General features: G+C 38.6%; 2 protein-coding genes across 3 annotated transcripts; both read right to left on the bottom strand.

The window, feature by feature from the left end:
* Nucleotides 1-565: 565 nt before the first annotated feature.
* Nucleotides 566-1,614, bottom strand: LOC113681477 (uncharacterized). Its single transcript, XM_027198566.2, has one exon. The coding sequence runs from the start codon at nt 1,464-1,466 to the stop codon at nt 702-704; it is 765 nt and encodes a 254-aa protein (XP_027054367.2). The 5' UTR covers nt 1,467-1,614; the 3' UTR covers nt 566-701.
* Nucleotides 1,615-2,905: 1,291 nt separating this feature from the next.
* Nucleotides 2,906-19,867, bottom strand: LOC113681466 (phospholipase D2). 2 transcript variants are annotated; one of them, XM_027198554.2, is made up of 29 exons: nt 19,695-19,867; nt 17,940-18,178; nt 17,302-17,470; nt 16,389-16,748; nt 16,137-16,232; nt 15,521-15,559; nt 15,053-15,166; nt 14,410-14,448; nt 13,226-13,336; nt 12,927-13,010; nt 12,523-12,604; nt 11,831-11,941; nt 11,213-11,312; nt 10,632-10,723; nt 10,348-10,549; nt 9,475-9,593; nt 9,256-9,369; nt 8,267-8,374; nt 7,907-7,995; nt 7,110-7,165; nt 6,731-6,838; nt 6,548-6,615; nt 6,388-6,457; nt 5,861-5,934; nt 5,156-5,229; nt 4,595-4,667; nt 4,443-4,490; nt 3,913-3,972; nt 2,906-3,496 (listed from the first exon to the last, which is right to left on the bottom strand). In XM_027198554.2, the coding sequence occupies exons 2-29, from the start codon at nt 18,073-18,075 to the stop codon at nt 3,332-3,334; spliced, it is 2,961 nt and encodes a 986-aa protein (XP_027054355.2). In that variant the 5' UTR covers nt 18,076-18,178; nt 19,695-19,867; the 3' UTR covers nt 2,906-3,331. The 2 variants fall into 2 exon arrangements, with proteins under 2 accessions (XP_027054355.2, XP_089054669.1); XM_089198543.1 differs by lacking the exon at nt 16,137-16,232 and having other exon boundaries at nt 19,695-19,861.
* Between the last annotated feature and the right edge of the window lie 1,931 nt (nt 19,868-21,798).

Below are 21,798 nucleotides of genomic sequence, written 5' to 3'. Positions count from 1 at the left end.
CTCTTTATAGCAAATATTTTCTAAGTAAAAAAAAAACTACTGCACCGTAAACCTACCGCCCTGTATCCATATTCGAGCAGCCTCTCTGATCTACAGAAAGCCCTTACCTTTTAGTTGATTGATTTTAGTTGACTAACATACAACAAGATTTTCTACGGCCGTCTCAGCTAAGCTGTGCCGCCGAACAACAGTAAATCTTGCCTAGGGACGCTATATATGTAGTGTCATCTCTCAGATGCAGCCTCACATTTGAATAGGGACTGAGATGGGAACCAAAGAGATAAAGTTTTCAGGGAAACCGATGCGCCAAAACGTACCGCAGTGGCGAGAAATATACAAAGATCATATCCCTGTGCATCAGCAAGATGATCATCTCACAGCTGGAGCTTGGACCGGCTGTGGGTAGAGCAGCTTAGGAAATAATAGTGAGACTGAAGTAATTACAATTTTCCCGTAACATTGTGCACGAAAACAATATCCTGTCTTTATCTAATATTTCAACTCTACTCATCACTTACTGAATTCCAAATAACATCAGTCGCGAAACTCTTGAAGTTAATTGTTTATCGAATCCTAAAAAAAGAAAAAACAACAACAACACATGGACAAAAATTAACGTCAAGTTATACTGATTTATATCATTATGCTATCACCTTTTGAAACAACCTCGCACTTTCGTCCCATTTCACTATTCATTCACGTCAAACATGTTCTTTCATTGCGTTATAAATAATTTCTGCCATCTTTTCATAACCCTGTTTTGTAAAATGAAGCGGATCACGCCACAATTTACGGTCACGAGGAAGATAAACATGTTTAGATAAATCAGCAAGAAGCATTTTCTCCTTGCTCTTGGCTGCGAAATCGCGAAGAAGTTGGTTTATCTTTTTATGGGTGTGTTTCAGCTTAGTACATGTTCCCAATCCTTCACATTCTCTATCCGGAATGGAAACTGCCACAGATCTCGCACCAAACATGTGTGTAACATTGTGAAGCGTTACTATCGCATTAAATATGGATCTTGAATTGTATGAAAGATTGCCTTCTCCGAATGTACGCACGGAATTCAAGTCGTTAGTCCCAGCAAGAATGATCACCCAGCTGTATTTTATTCTTGAATGTTGCAATATTTGAGTCAAATGTGGCAACATTTGACCTTCTGCTCTGGCACCAGGCATTCCCGCGTTGTGAACTTGGAAGAAAGATCGCTTTGACACATCCAATTCTGTGTGATTGTGCAAATCAAAATATTCTTGTAGTTTGATGGAATAAGGGTAGCTTTCAAATGTTTTTACGTCCACGAGGCCTGTCGTTAAGGAATCACCAAAACAAAGAATTCGTATAACCTTGCATGTGTATAATTCAGTCCTGGGTAATCGATCGTAGTAAGCAAACTTCGTGGTGTAAAAACTCATTATCACGAAGGCCGGGATTAAGAAGAAGAAATTCCTGAGTTTCTCGAACATCCTTCCGTAAGATAGAAGCTAGTTGCTGAACTATTTCGAAAAAAGATTTGAATTCAACTAAGATAGGTTAGATGTCAGGTGAATCGGGTAATTTAAAAAGGTACTGTCTGTGTGTATTGTGTTACCGTTCCAACAAGCTAAGGGCAAGTGTGAGTAGATTTAACAGTTTGAGTATTTTGATTTAAACCTGCGCTTCGATGCAAACAGCGATCAGTTTTCAGAGACAGAATCAATTAAGTCAGTAACAACTGACCAATGGGCAAAGCTGAAAAACTTGAAGGCAATTTACAACTTGTCTGAATCCAGCCAATCAAATACTGGATAAAAATTAATGACTAAATCTTGTTCGTAAACCGTTGCTTTTAGTTACCTCTGCAATTGCAAGCTGGCGGATAGTTGGGAGCGCATATTACAACAGTTCGATAATATCGAAGAAAAAAAACCTGTAAAATTGAGGTGTAAAATTGAGGTATTTGAATTATTCTTGTTTGAAAAGTTTTTTTTAACGCAAAATGTAGTAACTTTTCTAAAGCATAATGTATAACGCAAAATTTGATACCTTTCTAACGCAAAATGTAATGACACAAAGAGTAATTTTTTTAACGCATGTGTAAATGCAAATTCTAGTGATACAAAATTTAAAAACTTTTCTAACGCATAATTCAAGAACGCAAAATGTAGTAACTTTTTAACGCAAAATGTAGTGCTTTCCAAACGCATTACGTAATAACGCAAAATGTGATACAAGTCTGTTAGTAAAGTCAAAGTACTAGACTAGATTTCTGTAATAACAATGCGAGGGATGAAGGGCTACCACTGAAAAATGAGAATTTTTCCTGAGAGGGGTGGGGTGAACCTCTCTTGTTCTGGTAAATTGACAAAAGGTGGGAAAAGTCATGTCGTCTTCTTTGCAGAGTTATTTGGTAATAAAGTATTAATTTCCCATCCCAGCTACTCCAATCAATAACAAAGTTATACTAATGCATTGCTATGCAGTTTGTTTCAGGGTGGAAGGAAAGGGCTGATGTGACGTGGAAAATAAAAGAAGCAGTTCCGTCCAAACGATAAGAGATAACCCATTTGTCTTCCTCCAAAGTGTGAACGCAACTTCAACCTTCATTCGTTGACTCTCGCATAATCCCATCGTGAATAGTCCAACAAAATTTTAAAGAACTCTTTCTCCCTATGAAACTTCTAATCTCGGCTCCGCACAAAGGTCCAACATCTTCCTCATGGCATTTTCTTCCAGACTAATTAAAAAGGGTATGATAGGAGTATGCAAATATAAAAACATTTTATGGTTTCAGCGAATTTCTGGCACAGCCAACATATTTTACAAATTTTCGTAAATTCTTCCAAACAACAGAACAATCAAGGAAAAGTTCAAATCGAGGCTAGGCGGCTAACATGGCGTTACACTAATCCAGCAAAATCTCATATTTATTTCAAACGGTGATTTAATAAGCTTTCCAAAATATATTTCCTCTCTCAAAGCCGTTAATGCGCCATTTGCAATTTATAAATAATAAGGTAAACTAAGCGTTTTTCTTAATAAATTACCTCTAAACAATCTAGTACCTTGTTTCAATCCAAAATATTATGACATGTCAAACTAGAGTAAATTCTGTAAAATACAATAGAGTAGGATCTCCCTCAAATGATAGTCAATTTAACCAATCATATAATTTAAATTCGATATATTTTTAATAAAATAATTAAATTATCCGACTTAGTAACTTGAAGTGGGTAATCACCGACCTCCCCTCATTATAATCGTAATAATCATCGTAAAGCAACTTATCATTTCAATTCAATTTTTTATCGCAAAGGAACTGATTAAACAGGCTATCCTACAATGCATCTAATCACGTAAAAACTCCTTCTGACACAAAGAACTCTGAACTACCAACGGGCGGTCTAAGGTCTTCTTTTTCTAAAAAGTGGAGGGGCAATTTAACGAGATACCCTCTGACGCCTCGCAGACGAGCACGTGCCTGTCCAGGGTCCTCTTTGTCGAGGTTTTTAAGACTCTGGAAAGAATATTGATGCAAACAAAAGAATTATGATAAACATATGTCAAAATCTGAAGAAAGGACAAGAACTAGTAAAAACTGTAAATTCGCTTCTTCATCCTGTGTGTCATACTGCGGTTTCACCACATTCATTAGCACTGTTAAAATTTCTGTACCAAAGAAAAACGATAAATGCAAACCACTCATCGAGGGTTCTCAGCGACTTTAAACGAAAGTGGATCAGACCTAACAGGTATAGTCCTTCGTTTAATTTGACGTGATAACATTAGACTGTGCACGAGGCTTTGCGAAAGCGGATATCCCATTTTAAGCATCTGAGGTTAGCTCCTTTGCGCGGGCTTGAACACTAACGGACTTCATCATTTCAACATGCTTTAACAGTCAAACTACTCGGTCTCATAACAGTTTCTCACCTTATAAGCAGCCATGTCGCTTAGTGAACGAACTTGGTCTGTTGGCATGCAGTGAAACACCTTGAAGAAAAAGGGTAGTGATGTTTATTATCACAGCGTATGGCTGTTAACAAGGTCACCGTACCTCGAAAAAAGGAAAACTTTTGAGATGTACAGTTGATGAAATGGTTCATGTATTGAAAACAACAAACTAGCTATTATGGGATGGTTTCGTCTATCTACATTGATCTCAGGTTCCATACAGTGAGTTGCCTGTCGAAGTTAATTTCAGTTCTCGTGTGGTATAGTGTCCCGTGTTCTGGATTTTTGATGGGAGGAGATCCAGCTAAGTACCAGGAAACACCAATCCTCCTTGAATTATTACTCGCATGTGAGTGAGTCTAGAGCAAAGCTGACAATTTTAAGAACGATATTGTTGTTTACGCACAACACGTTCAACCGCAAGGGAGCTCCGACGAAACCTTTCTAAAATGATTTTCAGCCTTCTCGCGAAAATGCACTGTCGAAAAATTTTGCTGCGTCCATCGTACCTCCTCGTAAATTTCAGTGTTTTTCTTCGCCGTGGCCATCCACACATCCTAAAATTGAAAAATTTTACAATGATTAACATTACCAGTTATTGATTATGTAATTTCACTGCATAGAAACTGGATTTTCAGTATCCATATCAACCAAGGCTCACCTCATAGAAACTTTTTGAGACAACATCTCTGATGTCTACGTCTGAAGGAGAATCTAATAAACCCAGATGTTCCCTAAAAAATTGTAAAACGAATGACTAAAAAATCATCGCAACTGTAACTAACTCATCTCACGAAAAGAAACGAAAAAAGAAAATAAAGAAAAACACTCATTGCACCTTTCCTCGTGTAGAATACAGCACATCACGAATCTCTAGGAAGGTACTAAGTCTTTGAGTGCGGTTTTACTGTTCATAGGAAGTGCATACTAGACTGTGATAGTAAAAGGCGTTTTTCGAAGTTCCGTTCACATAAGCAATAAGTCAAGCAGTAAGTAATCATTTTAGTTTAATGATAGCGATGTGTATTTTGACCGTCCACGTAATAGGAGTCATGAAATGGACCGTTGTCAATAACGACGACTGACGCCTCGAAAAAATAAGAGGAATTCATCATGAGAGTGAAAAATCGAAAATAGATCAAACTTCAACCAGTTACTTAAAGTTTTTCAGATTCTCTGCTCTCCTCCAGGATATAGATATTTATCAGGATCACTCTCCTACCTGAAGAGTCTTGATCTTAAGTTGAACGCAAACTTGCCAGCTTGATATTCCTTGCCATCCATAACGGACGGAACCTGATGAGCAAAGCATAAAAAGGAATGACCATCGATATTTCAAACTTCCTCCATCATACTTACTCCCATAAAAGTAAGAAGAAGTGTTCTCACTGCTGTTAAATGATAATTTATCAGGGGATATGATTTGTTTTTTCCTTGTATATAGGATGTAGTCATTGAAAAACTACATTGGCCAACAAATTGTTCACCCTTCACACTTCACCTCCAGGATTGACCAGAAAGAAATTTCTCCTTATAATATCAACACACTTACAGCCACAAAGGCGACGTGAAGAAAGAAGAGCATTGGTCCCAAAGGACATTGTTTTGTCAAACAACAAAGTCTCAGCACTAAATTCATAAGCAGTATCTGGGGAACAACGAGGAGACTTGATATTAAGGGAGAGGGTTCGCATTGGGACAATTTTTTTTTATTCAATTCGGATGTTTGTCAGTCTTGCATATTCAGAAACAATAACTTTTTTTTTCGTTTCTTACGATCATTTTTGAGGTGATGTGGGTGAAATCCTTAAGACCCCCTAAAGCCAACTTTCAGTTAGAACATCCTGTAGTTGTTGGCTGAACGATTTCTTTGTCAGCAAATGTTCGGTTTACCGAACCATATTTGCGAAGTGGAAATAAGACTTACAAATTCCTTGTCCTTCATGATAGAGGCTATTTCTGAATCTCTCTTTCCCAGCATGCTGCGGTCATTGATGTTTGCTACAAATAAAAAAGAGCGCAGTACTGTCAAAGATACATACAGATGCATAAGGTACGAGAGGGCGACCAGCAAAAAGCCTCTGAATATGAGACGAACCGAGTTATGTTAAAGGTAACCTTTAAGTCTGTTTTCGAAAAAAACTAACAGTGAAGCTGAAAAAAAACGACAATAACAAAAAAAGACGTCTCTGACAGGGTTGTTTTCTTTCCTATAAAGATCGAGTTATTCCAAAGGCTTTTTCTATGGCTGGAGCACGACTTAGACACAAACAAGGAAGAAGTTGTCAAACACGAAACACTTGGGATTTTACAAAGTCAGGACGAGAACAGAACGTGATTTAAGTACTCGCGATATTAAACATAGAAAAAAAGGACTAATTCTCAGATAGTCAACTTCAGCTTTTCTTTGCAGTCGTAAGGTTACAACCACATATCACAACTGCGTTTCCATACCTGAGCCAATAATTACTGTATTGTCATCGACAATCATCATCTTGCTATGTACATATACAAGCTCTGTGACCTGCAAACAAAAAAATGGCTGACCAGTTAACAAGAGACTCGAAAGTAAAATGGGATTGTGCTCAACTGAATCAACACTGAATTCACTCACGGGTTTTCCATGAATTTCTGAGTGAGTTCTCAGACCATAAAATGTTATGAACTTGGAAGGATCACCAACTAAAGTGAAGGAAAGATGAAAACCATGAATACCAAAAGCAAAATATACACGTCACAACGGAGCACAAACAATACAGATTCTTGAGAGTATAAGCAAGCAACAACAAGTTTATACCAAGTTCTGTTAATCTCTGCAAGAGAGAATGCGATCCTCGACAAATTGACCTGTAGTTCCAGTGAGTAATGGCGCCAATCGATCGACCAGTGGCTGTACCAATCTCCCCTGACAAAGAGAAAAATATCAAAGGAAACAATGAGGAAGACTGCCACCAGAATCTTACTTCCCCTTTACTCCACATATAAAACATGTCTTTGATATAGCAGAGAAATAAGAAAACATGTTTTCCTTTCAGTTTCGCAATTGGCTGGATCTGGATAAAATGAAAAACGTTCTTTTGAGAGAAAAAAAATGGCGTAAAATTTACAGCTGGGGGTTAAAACTTCCAACAAAAACCGGCAACTTACTGGCTAACTATGTTCTCATACACTCTTACCTTCAAAGGCTGGTAGGAGTGGCATGACGACTATAACTTTGAAATTTTCACCCTCTCTGTCGAAAACGGGAAAAATTTTATCAGTGATACTAACTGTCAAGAGATATTCTCAACCATGTTAATTCAATCCTTCTCTTTGAGAATGATAGCCAATAATGAGGGAAACATCCCAGCTTCTTTTAGGGCGTCAATGACTCACTCGCCACTGAATTTTTTTTTCTTTGCATTACTCATACGACATTTCCGTATTATGCGTGACCTCCGTATGCGGCTTCTGTTCGTTGTCGTGGTTTTTTCTTACATTTGTACTTATGGACTTTGATTCCATTTGTGCTTATATAAACACTATTAAAACAGATCAATGGATCTGCCGTTATCAGTTGCCTATCACAGAATATGTGAAATCCTCAGAGGCATTTGGATTTCTCTCTTAATAAGATGGAGGTCGTATACGAAGCTTGACCAATTGGAAATGGAAATTTGACCAATTTGAAAAGAAAATGTTCCACCGATTAGTGTCACATGATCTACAGCAGTACAACAAAACAACAGACGCATTTCGCTTGTTCTATCTCCAGGAAATAGATACCATAGGCAACAGTAAAGAAAATACAACAAGGGAAGAAAAGCAAAATAGAGCAGAACCACTTTATCATTGTTGCAGTATTTTTTTCTGCAAGTATGAAATTTACTATGGGTATCACCTAGAGGTATCCACCTGCATGTTACACTGCTTTTCATTAATCCTATAAAATTCAAATAGACTTGGAAGTGATAAAAGGAAATATACATCACACCTGTGTGCTCTCTCTATTCTCCACAAAAGGTTCTGTCCAATCTCATTCTTAACATTGTCAATGAAAAGAGAAGTGATAAAGAATTGGTTCTGCAAGAAAAAAGGAAAAAGAACAGTTATCTACTTCTACGTAAATTAGTCGATGGAATTGGTGTTACATTAAGATAACATATTCTAATTGACCAGTAAACTAGTAGAAATCTCATCAAAAATTCTACTTGCCCGAAAACATTCAATGTGTAATCAAATGCTTTTTGATAGTGGGAAAAAACCAATAGACTTTTCAGATTTTTATGTATATATCTTCAGAATTATAGACTCTGAACAAACCTTGAAATTTACCTCTGATTTTTTTTATTACCTCGATGTAAATGAAATGTTGAGATGCTTCAATCGCTTTTATGTATGCCTCATGAATGGAGTTTTCTGGAGGAACACCGCCTGACCACGAACAGAGGGAACGGAGTATCTAATAAACATCAATATTTGTTGGTACAAACACTTACATTTCTCCTTCACCAACTATACCTGTGCACCCGGCGGCACACACTTGGGCAATCAACTTGCCGAAAAAACCGGGGCAGACTGATTGACTGACTGACATCCTGATTGACTGACTGACTGACTGACTGAAGACTGCTGACTGCCTGACAGACTGTCTGACTGAACTGACTGAATGGCCAAGTGACTGACTGACTGACTGACTGACTGACTGAATGACTGACTGACTCACTGACTGACTGAATGACTGGCTGAATAGCTGACTGACGGACTGACTGACTGACTGACTGACTGACCAACTGACTAACAGATTGACTACCTGACTGACTGACTGACAGATTGACTGCCTGACTGACTGACTGACTGACTGCCTGACCGAATGACTGACCGACTGAATGACTGACTGAATGACTGACTGAAGACTGAATGACTGACTGACTGACTGACTGACTGAAGACTGAATGACTGACTGACCGACTGACCAACTGACTGACTGACTGAATGGTTGACTGACAGATTGACTGACTGACTGACTGACTGACCGACTGAATGGTTGACTGTCTGAATAACCGACTAAAGACTGAATGACCGACTGACCAACTGACAGATTGACTGACTGACTGACTGAATGACTAACTGAATGCCTGACTGACGGATTGACTGACTGACTGACTGACTGAACAACAGACTGATTCATCGAGTTTTTTCATGTGGGGAAGGAGTAGCCAGGTCTGAAAGCCAAATGCAAAGCCCACCTTCCTTCATCCTATATGCATGTATCCTTGAGCACTAATAGGAAATGATGAACATTTGTTGATGATGGAGAAAATAAAGAAGTCTTTTACTCACTTGGCAATCCACCACGTTAAAGTCGTCTAATGTTGCTGGCCTTTCATTAGAAAGTTTGGAGTACGACTTCGGGAGAAGGTAAGGGATGTCATGATACATTTTAACCTTTTCAATCTGAAAAGAATGAAAAATATTTATATTTACAATGCCTGTGCTCATATTTACATCACCTGTGGATGCTTATTTAACAATTATGATCTTCAATCGTTTTATCATCACCTTGGTAGCATTCCATCTCAGAATGAAATGTCGAGCGATGTCTCTCGCGGGAAAACCAAACACGCGCATGCCCACATCATGCCAAGGCATCCGAGGAACATGGCCTCTGTCCACGGAATCTAAAAAACCGATACGACAAAAAGAGGCTTACGATTAAGTATCGAGTCAGTACATGGGGGAGTCGTTAGCTAAATTCTGTTGCCATGATTCCTATTTCAAAAGAGAAAAAAGGCGACAAAACTTTCCCACAAGCCATACTCACTTTACGAAAGTTTATAGAAGAGCAGCACAACAGCTGTTTGATCAACAACAACGACACGTAAGTGCAAAAATTCCATATTGTCCACAAACAGAGCGCTCGAAGTTCGAGCCGGAATCTGGTCAAACCAGCACCAAGGTAATCACAAAGGCCGATCAAAATATCACTATGCTAATGAGAGCTCACAAAAAGACCAAGTCAACTGGCTGAAAGGCGCAGGAAAACGTGAATCACCAGTTGGCTATAGTTTTGGCGTTGAATCTGATTGGTTGTAAGGGTGGCGAAAATTGTCCGGACCAATCGCAGAACGCAGTAGAACAAAATCAAAGCAACTCCAGTTTTCTTTCGACACTCGATTGAAAATTGTTCAAGTATGGAAAAAATCCGTTGTGCACTTGGTTTTCCTTCGCTCAGGACTACTTATATTGAACTTATAAGTGGTACAATACAATTACACTTGTGATAATGTGATGACGTTCGTTTTGATTTAACTTCAAATTGGTCGAAATATAAGTGACTTTACTATCATTGGTGAGATCAAACCTGACGTGTTTTTTGACCAATCAGAGAGGTCCACTGACAGTCACTGAAAACAGCTTTTAGGTACAACATACCTTCATATGGTCTATGGACGTCAAAGAAATCTCTGGTGATTGGATTTGAGTAATCCTTTCCCAGCCAAAGTTTGTTTCCTCCTGATGTTCCGGGTTCTATCTCTACTTTGACGTTGCCTGTGAAGTCGGAACATTTCGGGACGTCAAATCCCTCCAGCGTTCCTTCTACAAACAGAGCGCCAATTTTTCTGATCTGTTCCTCCTGTTAGCAAAAACAAGACCACACGTGAAACGCCTTCAGTCGTTTCCAAACGAATAAGTGAATGAAAACAAGGTGAGGTTACCGTTTTGTTCAGCGTTGGAGGCCGAACCGCAGATCCAAAGTCGGTCAGACGGTGCAAATGATTGTCCCAGCGACCAAAACAAAGGTCGAGACCTAAAAACACAACTGATTGTATTAACTCCGAGAAAAGAATTTAAAATGAATTCAGTTTCCACAAACTTGACCATCTTTGCTTTTTCAGAACGCTTTGCTAGTTTCAGCCGCTAGTGTAGAGTGCGCGTGTCAAATCTGGTCAATAATGAAACAGGTCTGACGAGAAACTCAGCACCAGGTCTCAGCAGCTCGGGGGAATGAACATCCGATGTCGAAGATCGGAATCCAAGAGATCATAAACTTAAAATCTCTTGTGGAATCTTAATTCCGTAGACAAAATCTTTTCCTTATTCCATGATCGTGAAAAATGAATTCACAACCATGTAATATGGTAATTTGACCAACACTAATAGGCAGACTAGTTCGAGAATTCAATTTCCAATTTGTATTTATCGCTAGGAAAGACTGTCAGCAACAATAGACATTTTAAAAAGCGTCTGACAGTCCTTAGTTATTTTTCGTATTATGTCAACGTAAGGTTCTAGTTACCTCCAATAAAGGCCACCTTCTGGTCAATGGCCACCAACTTTTCATGATGAGCCCAATATATTACACCTGCCCCAGGAAGGTGGTCTGGATGCCGCAACACCTAAATCAGAGACATGAAATAAGATTTCCCTGCTTTCTATCACCATGTTCCTCAAAAAAAGATTGCAACCTCTGATTTTTCTCCCCTCGCCAACATGACAAGTTCTAATTCTTAATTAATGCACGTACACGTCAGAACGGCTATGCCTACCAAATGGCTACCAAAATAAAAACTGATCGCAAGGAAAAATAAGGCTCTTGGTAAGAAAGTTCATTTTCTAAGTTAACCCGTAGTTAATAGAAGCTTTGTGAATTTATCAATTCAAAAACAAAATTGAAAATTTTTTATTATGGTGCTGACATAAGTGTCCTGCGTATCTTGGTATCGGGCGATTTCAGTCATTTTGAAGAACGGTCCATCCTATCATACAAAGGTAAACAAAGTTATGTGATGCGTTCGTTAGTCCTTTTTAACCCTTTTTCCCTTCCCAGGGCGTCCACAAATTTATTATGTTAACAAACAATATTCTTTCAAAGTCGATTTAAATGATTTTCACAGTGAAATACCAACGAATCTACCTTGATGTTTGGGTGTAAACCAATCAGAGTAGTTTTAGTGTACGCACTGTTCAGCGTTAGAGCCAGCTCAACTTCTTTGTAGATTAGAACATAAACTTTTACACCACTCTCCTAAAAATCATAGATGCAAAAATTAAAAATAAATTTCAAAACTGATATATTTTGATTTGCAAATCTTAAAAATTAAACAGTCCAAAGAATTGTTACAGTTTTCCCACAAAGTTCATGTTACATTATACAAGATGAGGGGGCCATTTTCAAATCAAGAGTCACAGTTGCAGACCAGAAAAAAAAAAACGTTTAGAGCAAGGAAACATTTTTTTGTAAGGAAGGATCTCGTTTTGGACGAAATTTGTGAATTAACTCTTCCCAGTAAAGCTATATGGTGAGCACTAAGCAGGTATGGCGCATGTATAACGCAGTGGTGAGACCTCTGTGGCCTAGGTTCGATTCATGAGTCTGACGTCACAGTTTTTCCTTTTAAGTTTTTTTTGCTGGTTCTCGTAATTACTCCAAAAATGTTTTCTCCAGCTTTTCCTCCCACAAGAAAAACCAACAACTAAACTTCAAACCTCGATCTGGAAAAAAGTGAACAGAGAGCCGACTAAACTCCAACTTTCATATAAAGGTATAGTGTTGAGTGATAACCCGCTTTCAATACTGTTCAGAAAAATTTGAAATTTCACAATTACCGCTTTTCTCTTCAGCGTCATATCCAGTCGCCATTCATGGCCGGCAGTGACTGGCCGACGGAGGTATATTTCTGGGCTGACCCTAAAAATGACAAAAGCCTCGTGTTATTTACACTTACTTACCATTTAATGAAACAATACTCAAGTTCAGCACATTTGCATTACTGACAATAAAGGACAATCGGATTCAGGGGCCAACAAAACTGAAATAAACATGGGACAAATTATACATTTTGTTTTGTTTTCATCTTATGCCATTCTTATGCCATTCTTATGCCATTCTTATGCCATTCTTATGCCATTATCTTAAAACAACATGAACATGCGCTCAACACCCTCACACTTCGCCCCAAAGGTGCTGAGAAAGTCTCAAAGTCAGCAAGAAAGAGACTCGGAAAACTCACCACCAGCCTGTTATGAGAATTTCCTCTTCTGCAGACTCTAAAGCATCAGCAACTGCATCAAAATATGCTTCACCGTCGACAAACCTAAAAACGAAACCAACAGACGCAAAAAGGTTAGATTCAATTGAATTTCATTAATTTTTCAGAGCCATTTTCCCGCCGCCTTAACCATTTCCCAAGATCTCGCGCAAAGGACTTCGTCAAAAAGGAACGACCGACTGTATTCTAGCAGAGCAACTAGTAAAATGACTTGTGTACCAAAGACAAAAAACTGATGATAAGTCTAACATCACACCCACCACTGAGCATAACAGTTCTCCCTGATTGGAGCATACGAGCTGTGAGGATGTTCCTTAATCCAGTCAGCACCAGTAGTTGCCATAACATGAACAATTGATTTCATCCATTCACTGTTCAATTAGTCAAAAAAATTAATAATAAAATAAGTTAAATTACAGACAGAAAGTGGGCGCTGATCTCATCAGATGAATACCAAGTTTTCTTAGAAGTAAAATGTAGACCATAACCGGGAGTTTCAATAACTTTTTCCATAAGCGGCTACCGATGCCGTAATAAGCGGCTGTGCCCGGAAAAGGCGAAACCCACGCAGAAGTCACTCGCAGACTAAACAGACGGCGGTAGACTGGTAACCAGCTTTTGTTGAAACCCCTTCTGTAACTAACACTAACTGTATCAGATTATTCAACCTTGATGAACTATACAGAACTATACATGAAGCTTTCAGTGGCCAAAATCTACCAGCGTTCTATCACAAATGCTCCAATTTGATTGGTTATGCAATTTGATTGACTAGGCTGTCTATAATATAGATGACATCACCATTACCTACATTTTGCCTTTTTATCGTATAAAATAGATTCCTTGTTACCGTGGGTCTGACGTGCGACAACATGGAATCTATTCGTTAATTGGACGGTGAGTAAAGCGTGAAAACTAACATGGTGCGGTTTTGAAGAAAATTAATCAAAAATCTATCTTCTTGTTAAGTTTTGGACTACTTACGGATTTGAAGACAAACTATTAGATTATCTGCTCAAGATTTCTATGCATGATGCTTGATTTGGGCCTTACCCTATATACTATCACACGATAGAAATTCTCGATCTTAATGACTAATTCCGATCACTGTGTCATCAAAAGCTTATTGATTAGTCTCAAGTAATGTGTTCTGCTAAAAAAAAGCTGTTTTCCTTCTCGAAGCACAATCTTGTTTGAGCTAAACTCTATGGTCTTTCAATATATTTCGGACAGTTTCACCCAAAGCTCTCTCTCTATTAAGATGAAAATTGGTAAATTTTGTTAACAAAGTATTTCTAAAACACCCATATCAAAAGGAAAAACAGATCAAAGGTGTAACCGAGGCTTAGGGATGATTTCTCAGCAATGTGATCCTGCATCAGGGCTGTTGCTGATGTAACTTAAGATTAACAAAACACAAATAGGAAATTCTTTCTGGTCATACCTTGCCTTTCTTTCAGTCCAACAGGATAACAGAAGCTGCCTGCAACAGAATAAAAGAAAATTAGTAATTAGAATGTTGTTTTCCTAGATTTTCCATCATTGTCATTACCACTGTTACTGACTGACATTGGTCATTGTTTGCCTGACAAACATGAAACATCCTTCTAATCCATGTCACTACTGGGACTACAGGTGGCTTAGCTAAGATCACTGCTGCCATAGCTGGCATTACCAACATCACATCCCCATTTTCAAAACTATCTTCTGATCATTACCAACGTCATCATTATCATCATTACATCTCTCAGAAAGTATGTGCATTATGATTGGTCAATTTAGCAGGCCATATTTCACTGCATGGCCTGTACACTGGGATTTATGGCATGCCCACTTAGACCATAACTTACAGTGCAGACTTGAAACTTAAGAAAAAAAAAAAGAACTTTAAACAACTAAAAACTTGGTTTGTAAGAGGTATTTTACATCATCATCATTGTTACTGCAACTGTCAATTTCTTCATTGTCACCTGCAGCTTCTTAAATTTCAATACAAATCCGTGACAAGAAAATTTTCCATCAATCAAAATTTGAAGGTGTAAATGTGTACTACAACACAAGAATTCCATTGCATAAAAATTCCACACCTTGCCTGATTATGGATCAGCAAGCCATTCCGCACACCAGTCTGTTTCCTTCCATACTTGAAGGTAAATTCTTTGTCCATTAACACTACTCCTCTTAGTTGTTTATCCTTGGGACTAGAATTGAAACCAAAACACTCTCAGTCTTAGGGTACACAAGGCTCAGCAGTACATAGAGGCAAAAGTGGAAATTATGACTTGTGATCACTGACTAAGAAGTATGTCAATATACATGCACGCAAGGAGAGCCTCATTATATCACCTATAAAAATATGGTAACCCATGCAGCCATAAAAATTTGGTTCTCACAAGATGGTTGTACTAGCAGCAATGTATGTAACTTTGCTGCACAAAACTTTTTTCATTTCCCTTTAGAGTTAAAATTCCCCAAATGAAGCTCTATCTACTCCTTGGTTTGGCTAAATTTGTGCATCATAACATCAGTTTCCTGATTCTCAGGGCTTTCCTCACCTGACATAGGCAATAAAACTATCTTTTACAAGAAGCCACCTGCCACAAACAAAGAAACGAACAAAAAAGGGATTGAGTGATTACTTTCTGATTTACACATTGTTTGTTAAACCACTTGTTACACCCTCAGTCAACTGTGCACCTGTAACATTTCAGTCAAATGCTACCAATAGCATTTATTTCATAACTGGGGTTTCCTCCAAGGAGCTGGCTTTTGCTAAGTTTCATGTACGTACACCCAATCATGCATAGAAGCAGCTAAAAAATTTACATACAGTCCACCAAGCAGTAGCAATGAGTCATTCATTTGCTTCCAGAAAGTAACAAATGGGAGGCTATGTTAGGACATTGTGCATATCATCCTGGTCTAGAACAATTAAAACAATTAACAGGTGGTATTATGGCACAGTTATATAAGTAAATTTAAAGCAAGCACAGATAACATAATTCAAAGAACAGAATCACAGTTTATTGAGAATAATGGAATGATCTGATTTTTTGGGGGGGACAGTAAAATCTTCATTCATTGGGGCCATAAGTTGAAAAGTAAAATCTTGGCTCTTGTCATATACCATATGGTATATAAGTTGGTAAAATGACCAAGGAGACAACAAACCTTTTGTCCCATATTCCCCATGAAAGACCACTGCAACAACTGCAGCACCCTGCAGGAAATCGATGACCTCCTGCCCGCTTTCTGAGAATACCTTCCCTAGAAAATTAAATAGACAAATCAGTCAATTAATCCATTGTTGTAAGTAACTACCTAAATAAGAAAGAGCTGTAGTTGCAAAATTTCATGGCAAGGAGATTAGCCAGGAGGGTAATCATTCTTACTGACAACAGTGGAGTGACCTACAGTACTTACCTTCCCTTATCTCCTAAATCAAAATGAAATGAGAGATGGCTGACCTCCAAAAAATTCAGAGTCTCTTTGTGAGTACGATAGCTTTGACTGTCCAAAATCCTCTGAAGGTACTTCTCCAGAGACTTTATTCTTTTTTCCATATTGGGTGTTGTAGCAAACATGTCTGGTCGCTTGGGCAAGTGACGACTTGGAAGATAAGCATGACCCTCTCCACTGTGATCACCTCTAAGATCCCTTCTGATGCTTTGTTGGCGAACATTAACTTTGTGAAAAAACAGTTCTGCATCAAGTTTTACAAAATGCTTGTAACGTCGCCTGATGATCCAAGTGAAGCTGCCATGCCTTAGTTCTATAGTGTATCTTGGGGGTCAATGGAGAAGTCAATAACATTACTGAATGAATGTAGGATGTCATTGATTTCAACACATTTTCAGAAATAAAACACATACATAAATTTCTTTTTCTCAAAAGCATAACCCTTTTAGCAGACACAGGTTTACACTTCATATTGGTTGAGTTTGTCCCTCCAGATCTAGTGTGCACTAGCAAAGGTACATCAACCCTTTAACAACTGTGAGTGATTCACATTTAATTTCTCCTAATTATATTACACATTGAGGCCATGAGAATAACTGAAATTATCACCAACTAAACATGTTCCTTGATTGTTCAAGAAATTCTCCTTTTCAGCAACTTTGGAAATGCATAGGGAACAGTGTAGAGAATATATCTATGGTTACATTCCAATGTCAGGGTGCTAAAGGGGTAAATGTCTCTGCGCATTTGTCACATTAAAGGTATAACTTACAATATAACTTACAGCTTTATTCACACTCTGATCTGAAATTAAGGCTGTTATTGTCAGCTACAACATATATGTACTATTATGGAGGAGGAAAAAGTAAAATCTTACAAGTTAGGGTTAAAAGGATGAGCTCTTGGTGCACGTTGAACATCAATGATTTTGGCAGTAACTTTAAGACCAGGAAGAAACACTCCCTTCTTGTCATCTTGAAAAATAGAAGTCATGCTACCGTCAAAGACATCATCCTCTTCATTGAGGATACACACTGAGCCAGAGTCTAAGTTACAGTAGATGAGAAAAAAGGAAATAGTTACTCCACAATTTTAATTCTTAAAAATGGAACTCAGATTAATTGATAGTACTTGTGATATACAGTCCAGCTACTGATTCAGCAGTTATTATAAACTAAAGCTAATCATCCATTTAGTTTAAGGGATTGTGTCTCCAATTCAATCCTTTTTGAATTCTTCACAGTCATGTTTCATCATTCCAATTAAGTGGTTTTAGACCAACAGCTGATGTTAGAGTAAATTTATGAGACAGTACTTTGAGTTCAAAAGAAGCTTGAGACTATTTTTAAAAAAAAATCTTTTCCCCAGGTTTGTGAATGACTGTCCGATAAAATGCTGAAGGTTCAGTGACCGTCAGAGAGCAAGGAGGAGTAGAAATATCCCTAATCACTTTGTAGTAATGAACACAGTACTGGAGCAGGACAGGCTCTTCTATTTAATCTGTAATTATTGTACCTGCAAAATTATCTTGGTTGGGTACTGCTAAAGTGTCATCATCAGACACCTTAACCGATATGTCTTCTTCAGCAGCCACATTACTATCTGCATGTGAGAAAGATGTCTTGTTGTTTTGATTTGCCATACTGGCCATTCTGGCTAAGAGTGTGTATCATTCAGTACACTATCCAGGATTTTCACAGGGTGGAAGTAAGGGTTCAGTTGGAGTAACATCAATGGAATTCTGACTTCAGGATCTGTAGGTGAGAGATAAAGCAATCGCATTAATGATAATTTTTCAATTACCCCATAATCTAGAGAAATATATCTTTAAAAAAATGAACTTTATTTTCAAGGCAGCTAGTGTTACTCTGGCATAGACCTGCATAGAGGAACATGCCTGCAGGCTCTGGAAAATTGTAACACTTAAAGTATGCCAAGTCTCAAAAAAAAAAATGAAAACAGTGCTGCATAATTAATTATTGTTTATACAAACAGACACCCTCTCAGTTGATGGATCCTGTTATTTAAGGTTGCTGTCTTGAGAATGAAAGATTCTTAGAGTAGTCTGCATGGTCTATTTTTCCTGAATGAATTGGCAACAATAATGTGCACTAATGGTTTGTGCCTGGTCAATCAAAAGGGTCCAGTTACAAGCCTCAGCCAGCCATGGGGGGACACTTTTGTTTTCTCACACAACACCTTGCTCTACAATACCTCAAACACTTTGGTTAGCGCAGGTACTGTGAGAGTTACTGGGATGGCCTGAGACAAGAACCCAGCCCGGCAAACACCCATTCTCAAAGTCAAGCACATTTGTGCTAATGTCCAGCATCTCCCTTTCAAATTATATATTAGGATCAAATCATTTAATGTGATGATGATCTTTAATTAAGAATGAAAGAAAAGAAAATCTGCATGTCTATTATTTTAAAATAAAAAAATTTTGTTTACAAGGGAAATGACATGTTAAATATTTCCATGTTACTTCTTCCCAATACAAATTGAACGATATTGGGATTGTACTCAGTAATTCAGTTTAGAAACCTTGTAACGTTATCATCTCAAATAGCAATCATGAGAAATTATGGATTCCCATAATATTCTAAAACCAAGTCTTAGTCCAAAAGGCAATCTATTTCCGCCATGATTTTCCTTATCCAGGAGCTGTATGTAAAATGAAGTATGGGACTGTGCAGAAATCTCGCCCAAATTATGTTTATCTATTGAAAAGCATTTAAAGTCATTCCAAAGAGAGAGTGAGTACTGATGTAATCTAATTCCGCCTAAATTTCGCAATCGGCTGTGAATATATTAAATATGTAATTAATTATGCAAAACACCACGTAGCCGGAGAGTTTTATGTTATTAACCGTAGGAGTTAATGCTGGCAATTTATAGATAACGCGAAAACGGAACCTTCGGTCGATTGACTCCAGGGTGACCTTAGCTTCTTTGTCCCTTCTGATTTCCGGAAGAAAAATTTAAATTGTGCGTTCGCTACTTGAACATATCAACTCCTCATTACGACCCCTCTCAACTAAAGAACTAATAACTTTATGGTTGTATATAAGGCGAGCTTTTTCTTTTCCTTTACAACTATAATGGTTCGAGTCATACAGACTTCCTGCGACTGCCAAGAGGTCGAGATCTTACGTTTTCTACTTTTGCTTTCTTGGTTTTACGCTTTTCCTGAGTTTTCCGGCTATTTATTTTGTCTATATCGATACCTGCAGGATGTAGCGCTAATGATGATTCATTAAACCAACTCACCTATTTCACTGCATCATCCCCCTTAAAATAACGCACAATCGCGAGAGAAAAATCGGCTGTTTTTAAATCAGGTAGACCTGCGTTGAAACAATTAACACAATAAATATATCCGGCGATGACCAAGAAACATATTGGTATTTATAAATCTGTTCACTGCAGTCTTGTTTGGACAGCGGATAACATCGTGGTGTAAATCACCATCGATTCTATGTCATCCCGGGTCATCCCGGACTGGGAGCACTTCACACCGGGTTGGAAGTCACGCAACGTCCACTCGCCACCAAATAGCTGCCTTTCTTTCCCCTTGTGAGAAACTACCACTGTTTGAAAAGTCACTCTGGTACATGAGGCTGGGAGGCATATAGTTCCAGTAACCTGTGGAGTTGTCAAAACTGCCTCTCTTTGGCGGTCCAGAGAAAAGCACTCGAGTTCCAAACTCGCGCAATCTCCCGGTCACGCAATGCGTTCCCACCGACATGACAACTGCAAGAGACCACAACTAGCGGACTTTCAGGCTGGGCCACAGGGCCACGACATTGTATGATTGAAGTAATACATGGCGATTATGATTGAAACACTGAGCAGTGATTATTTCAACGCATTTTGGCCTTGATATGTCAATAAAGTTAAATGAAATGTCAATGGACTGATGCGTGGTGTTTTTTCACCTGCGCGCTGTTTAAAACTTTCATTCCCTGAGTCATAAAGACATGTTTTGTCAGAGGCTAGGTATGACTCAGTGAAAGGAAACTTAATATAGTGCAGAGAGGTAGAAAATACCTCGCTCCAGTCCATTTACTGTTTACTGAACTTTACTGAGCAATTCGGCCCGAGATGCAGTTATTTAAGGGTGTATTATTTAAATGAATCCTTTTAGCTTTCGGTAGAGATTGAGAGCGTTTCCTACAGACGGCTAACGATGAGTCAAATGAGCTACAGTTGTGGACAGGGGTTTACCAAGAAAATGGTTTAAAAAAATTGGTTTTCAATTCAAACAGGAACACTAGAGCAGACCCCATGGGAGACGGCGTTTGTGTTCGAAGATATTGATGATGTTGTTTATGCTTGGGAGAAGATGTTTAATTCCGCCCTCGATGATCATTGTCCTTGGCGTGAAAAGAGAATCAAACACACCACTCAGCCCCCCTGGATGAACAATGCGGTTATTAAAAAATTGCACTCTCGTGATCACTTTTTGAAGGTGGCTAGGCAATCGGACAATAGTTCTGACTGGGCAAATTATCGAGAGGCGAGAAACAAGGCTGTTTTTGCCTTGCGCTCAGCAAAGCGTGAGTTTTACAAGAATGCATTCGAAGAAAATCGAAACAACCCTAAAGCAACGTGGAATACGATCAAAGCATTGACAGGATCCAGAAAGATGAATAAAGGGATTAGTCAGCTACAGTTGGATGGTAAGGCTGTTGAAAATGCTACAGAAATTGCGGAACAGTTTAATTCATATTTTTCCTCAATCGCGGCTAATCTGAGATCCAGACTCGGTAATACACCATCAGACTTGTCCAAGTTGGTAAACTTTGTTGAGTCTCGCAAAGATCCGGATGTGGTTTTCTCTGTTCCAGACATAACCGATGCTCAGGTGCTTCAGATTATAAAGGGAATCAGTCCTCATAAGGCTGTAGGTATCGACAAAATCAGCGCCAGGTTTTTGCGTATTGCCGCTCCCATTTTAGCTCCAAGCATAGCAAGGCTTATCAACATGTCGTTTTCCACAGGAAAGTTTCCTACTCGTTGGAAAACCGCTAATGTGACACCACTGTTCAAACAAGGTGCAGCCAGTGATCCTTCTAATTATCGCCCAATTTCTGTGCTACCGGTAGTGTCAAAAGTAATCGAACGTCACATGCACAACTCTCTATATGCTTTCCTTATGGATAATAACTTGTTATATTCCAGACAGTCTGGGTTTCGTAGGATGCACAGTACCGAGACTGCCCTAATCAAGTTAATTGACGAGCTTTTGTTCAGCCTAGATAATAATCAGGTTTGCAGCATGGTCCTGGTCGATTATCGTAAGGCTCTCGACATGGTGGACCATAAGCTGTTGTTGCGCAAGTTGGAACTGTACGGCATAGTAAACCGGGAG

The sequence above is a fragment of the Pocillopora damicornis genome, chromosome 2, assembly GCF_964200805.1.
Source record: "Pocillopora damicornis chromosome 2, jaPocDami1.2, whole genome shotgun sequence".
NCBI classification, from domain to species: Eukaryota; Metazoa; Cnidaria; class Anthozoa; order Scleractinia; family Pocilloporidae; genus Pocillopora; species Pocillopora damicornis.
Note: the sequence above shows the minus strand (reverse complement) of the source record. Positions and strands in the feature narration are given on the sequence as shown.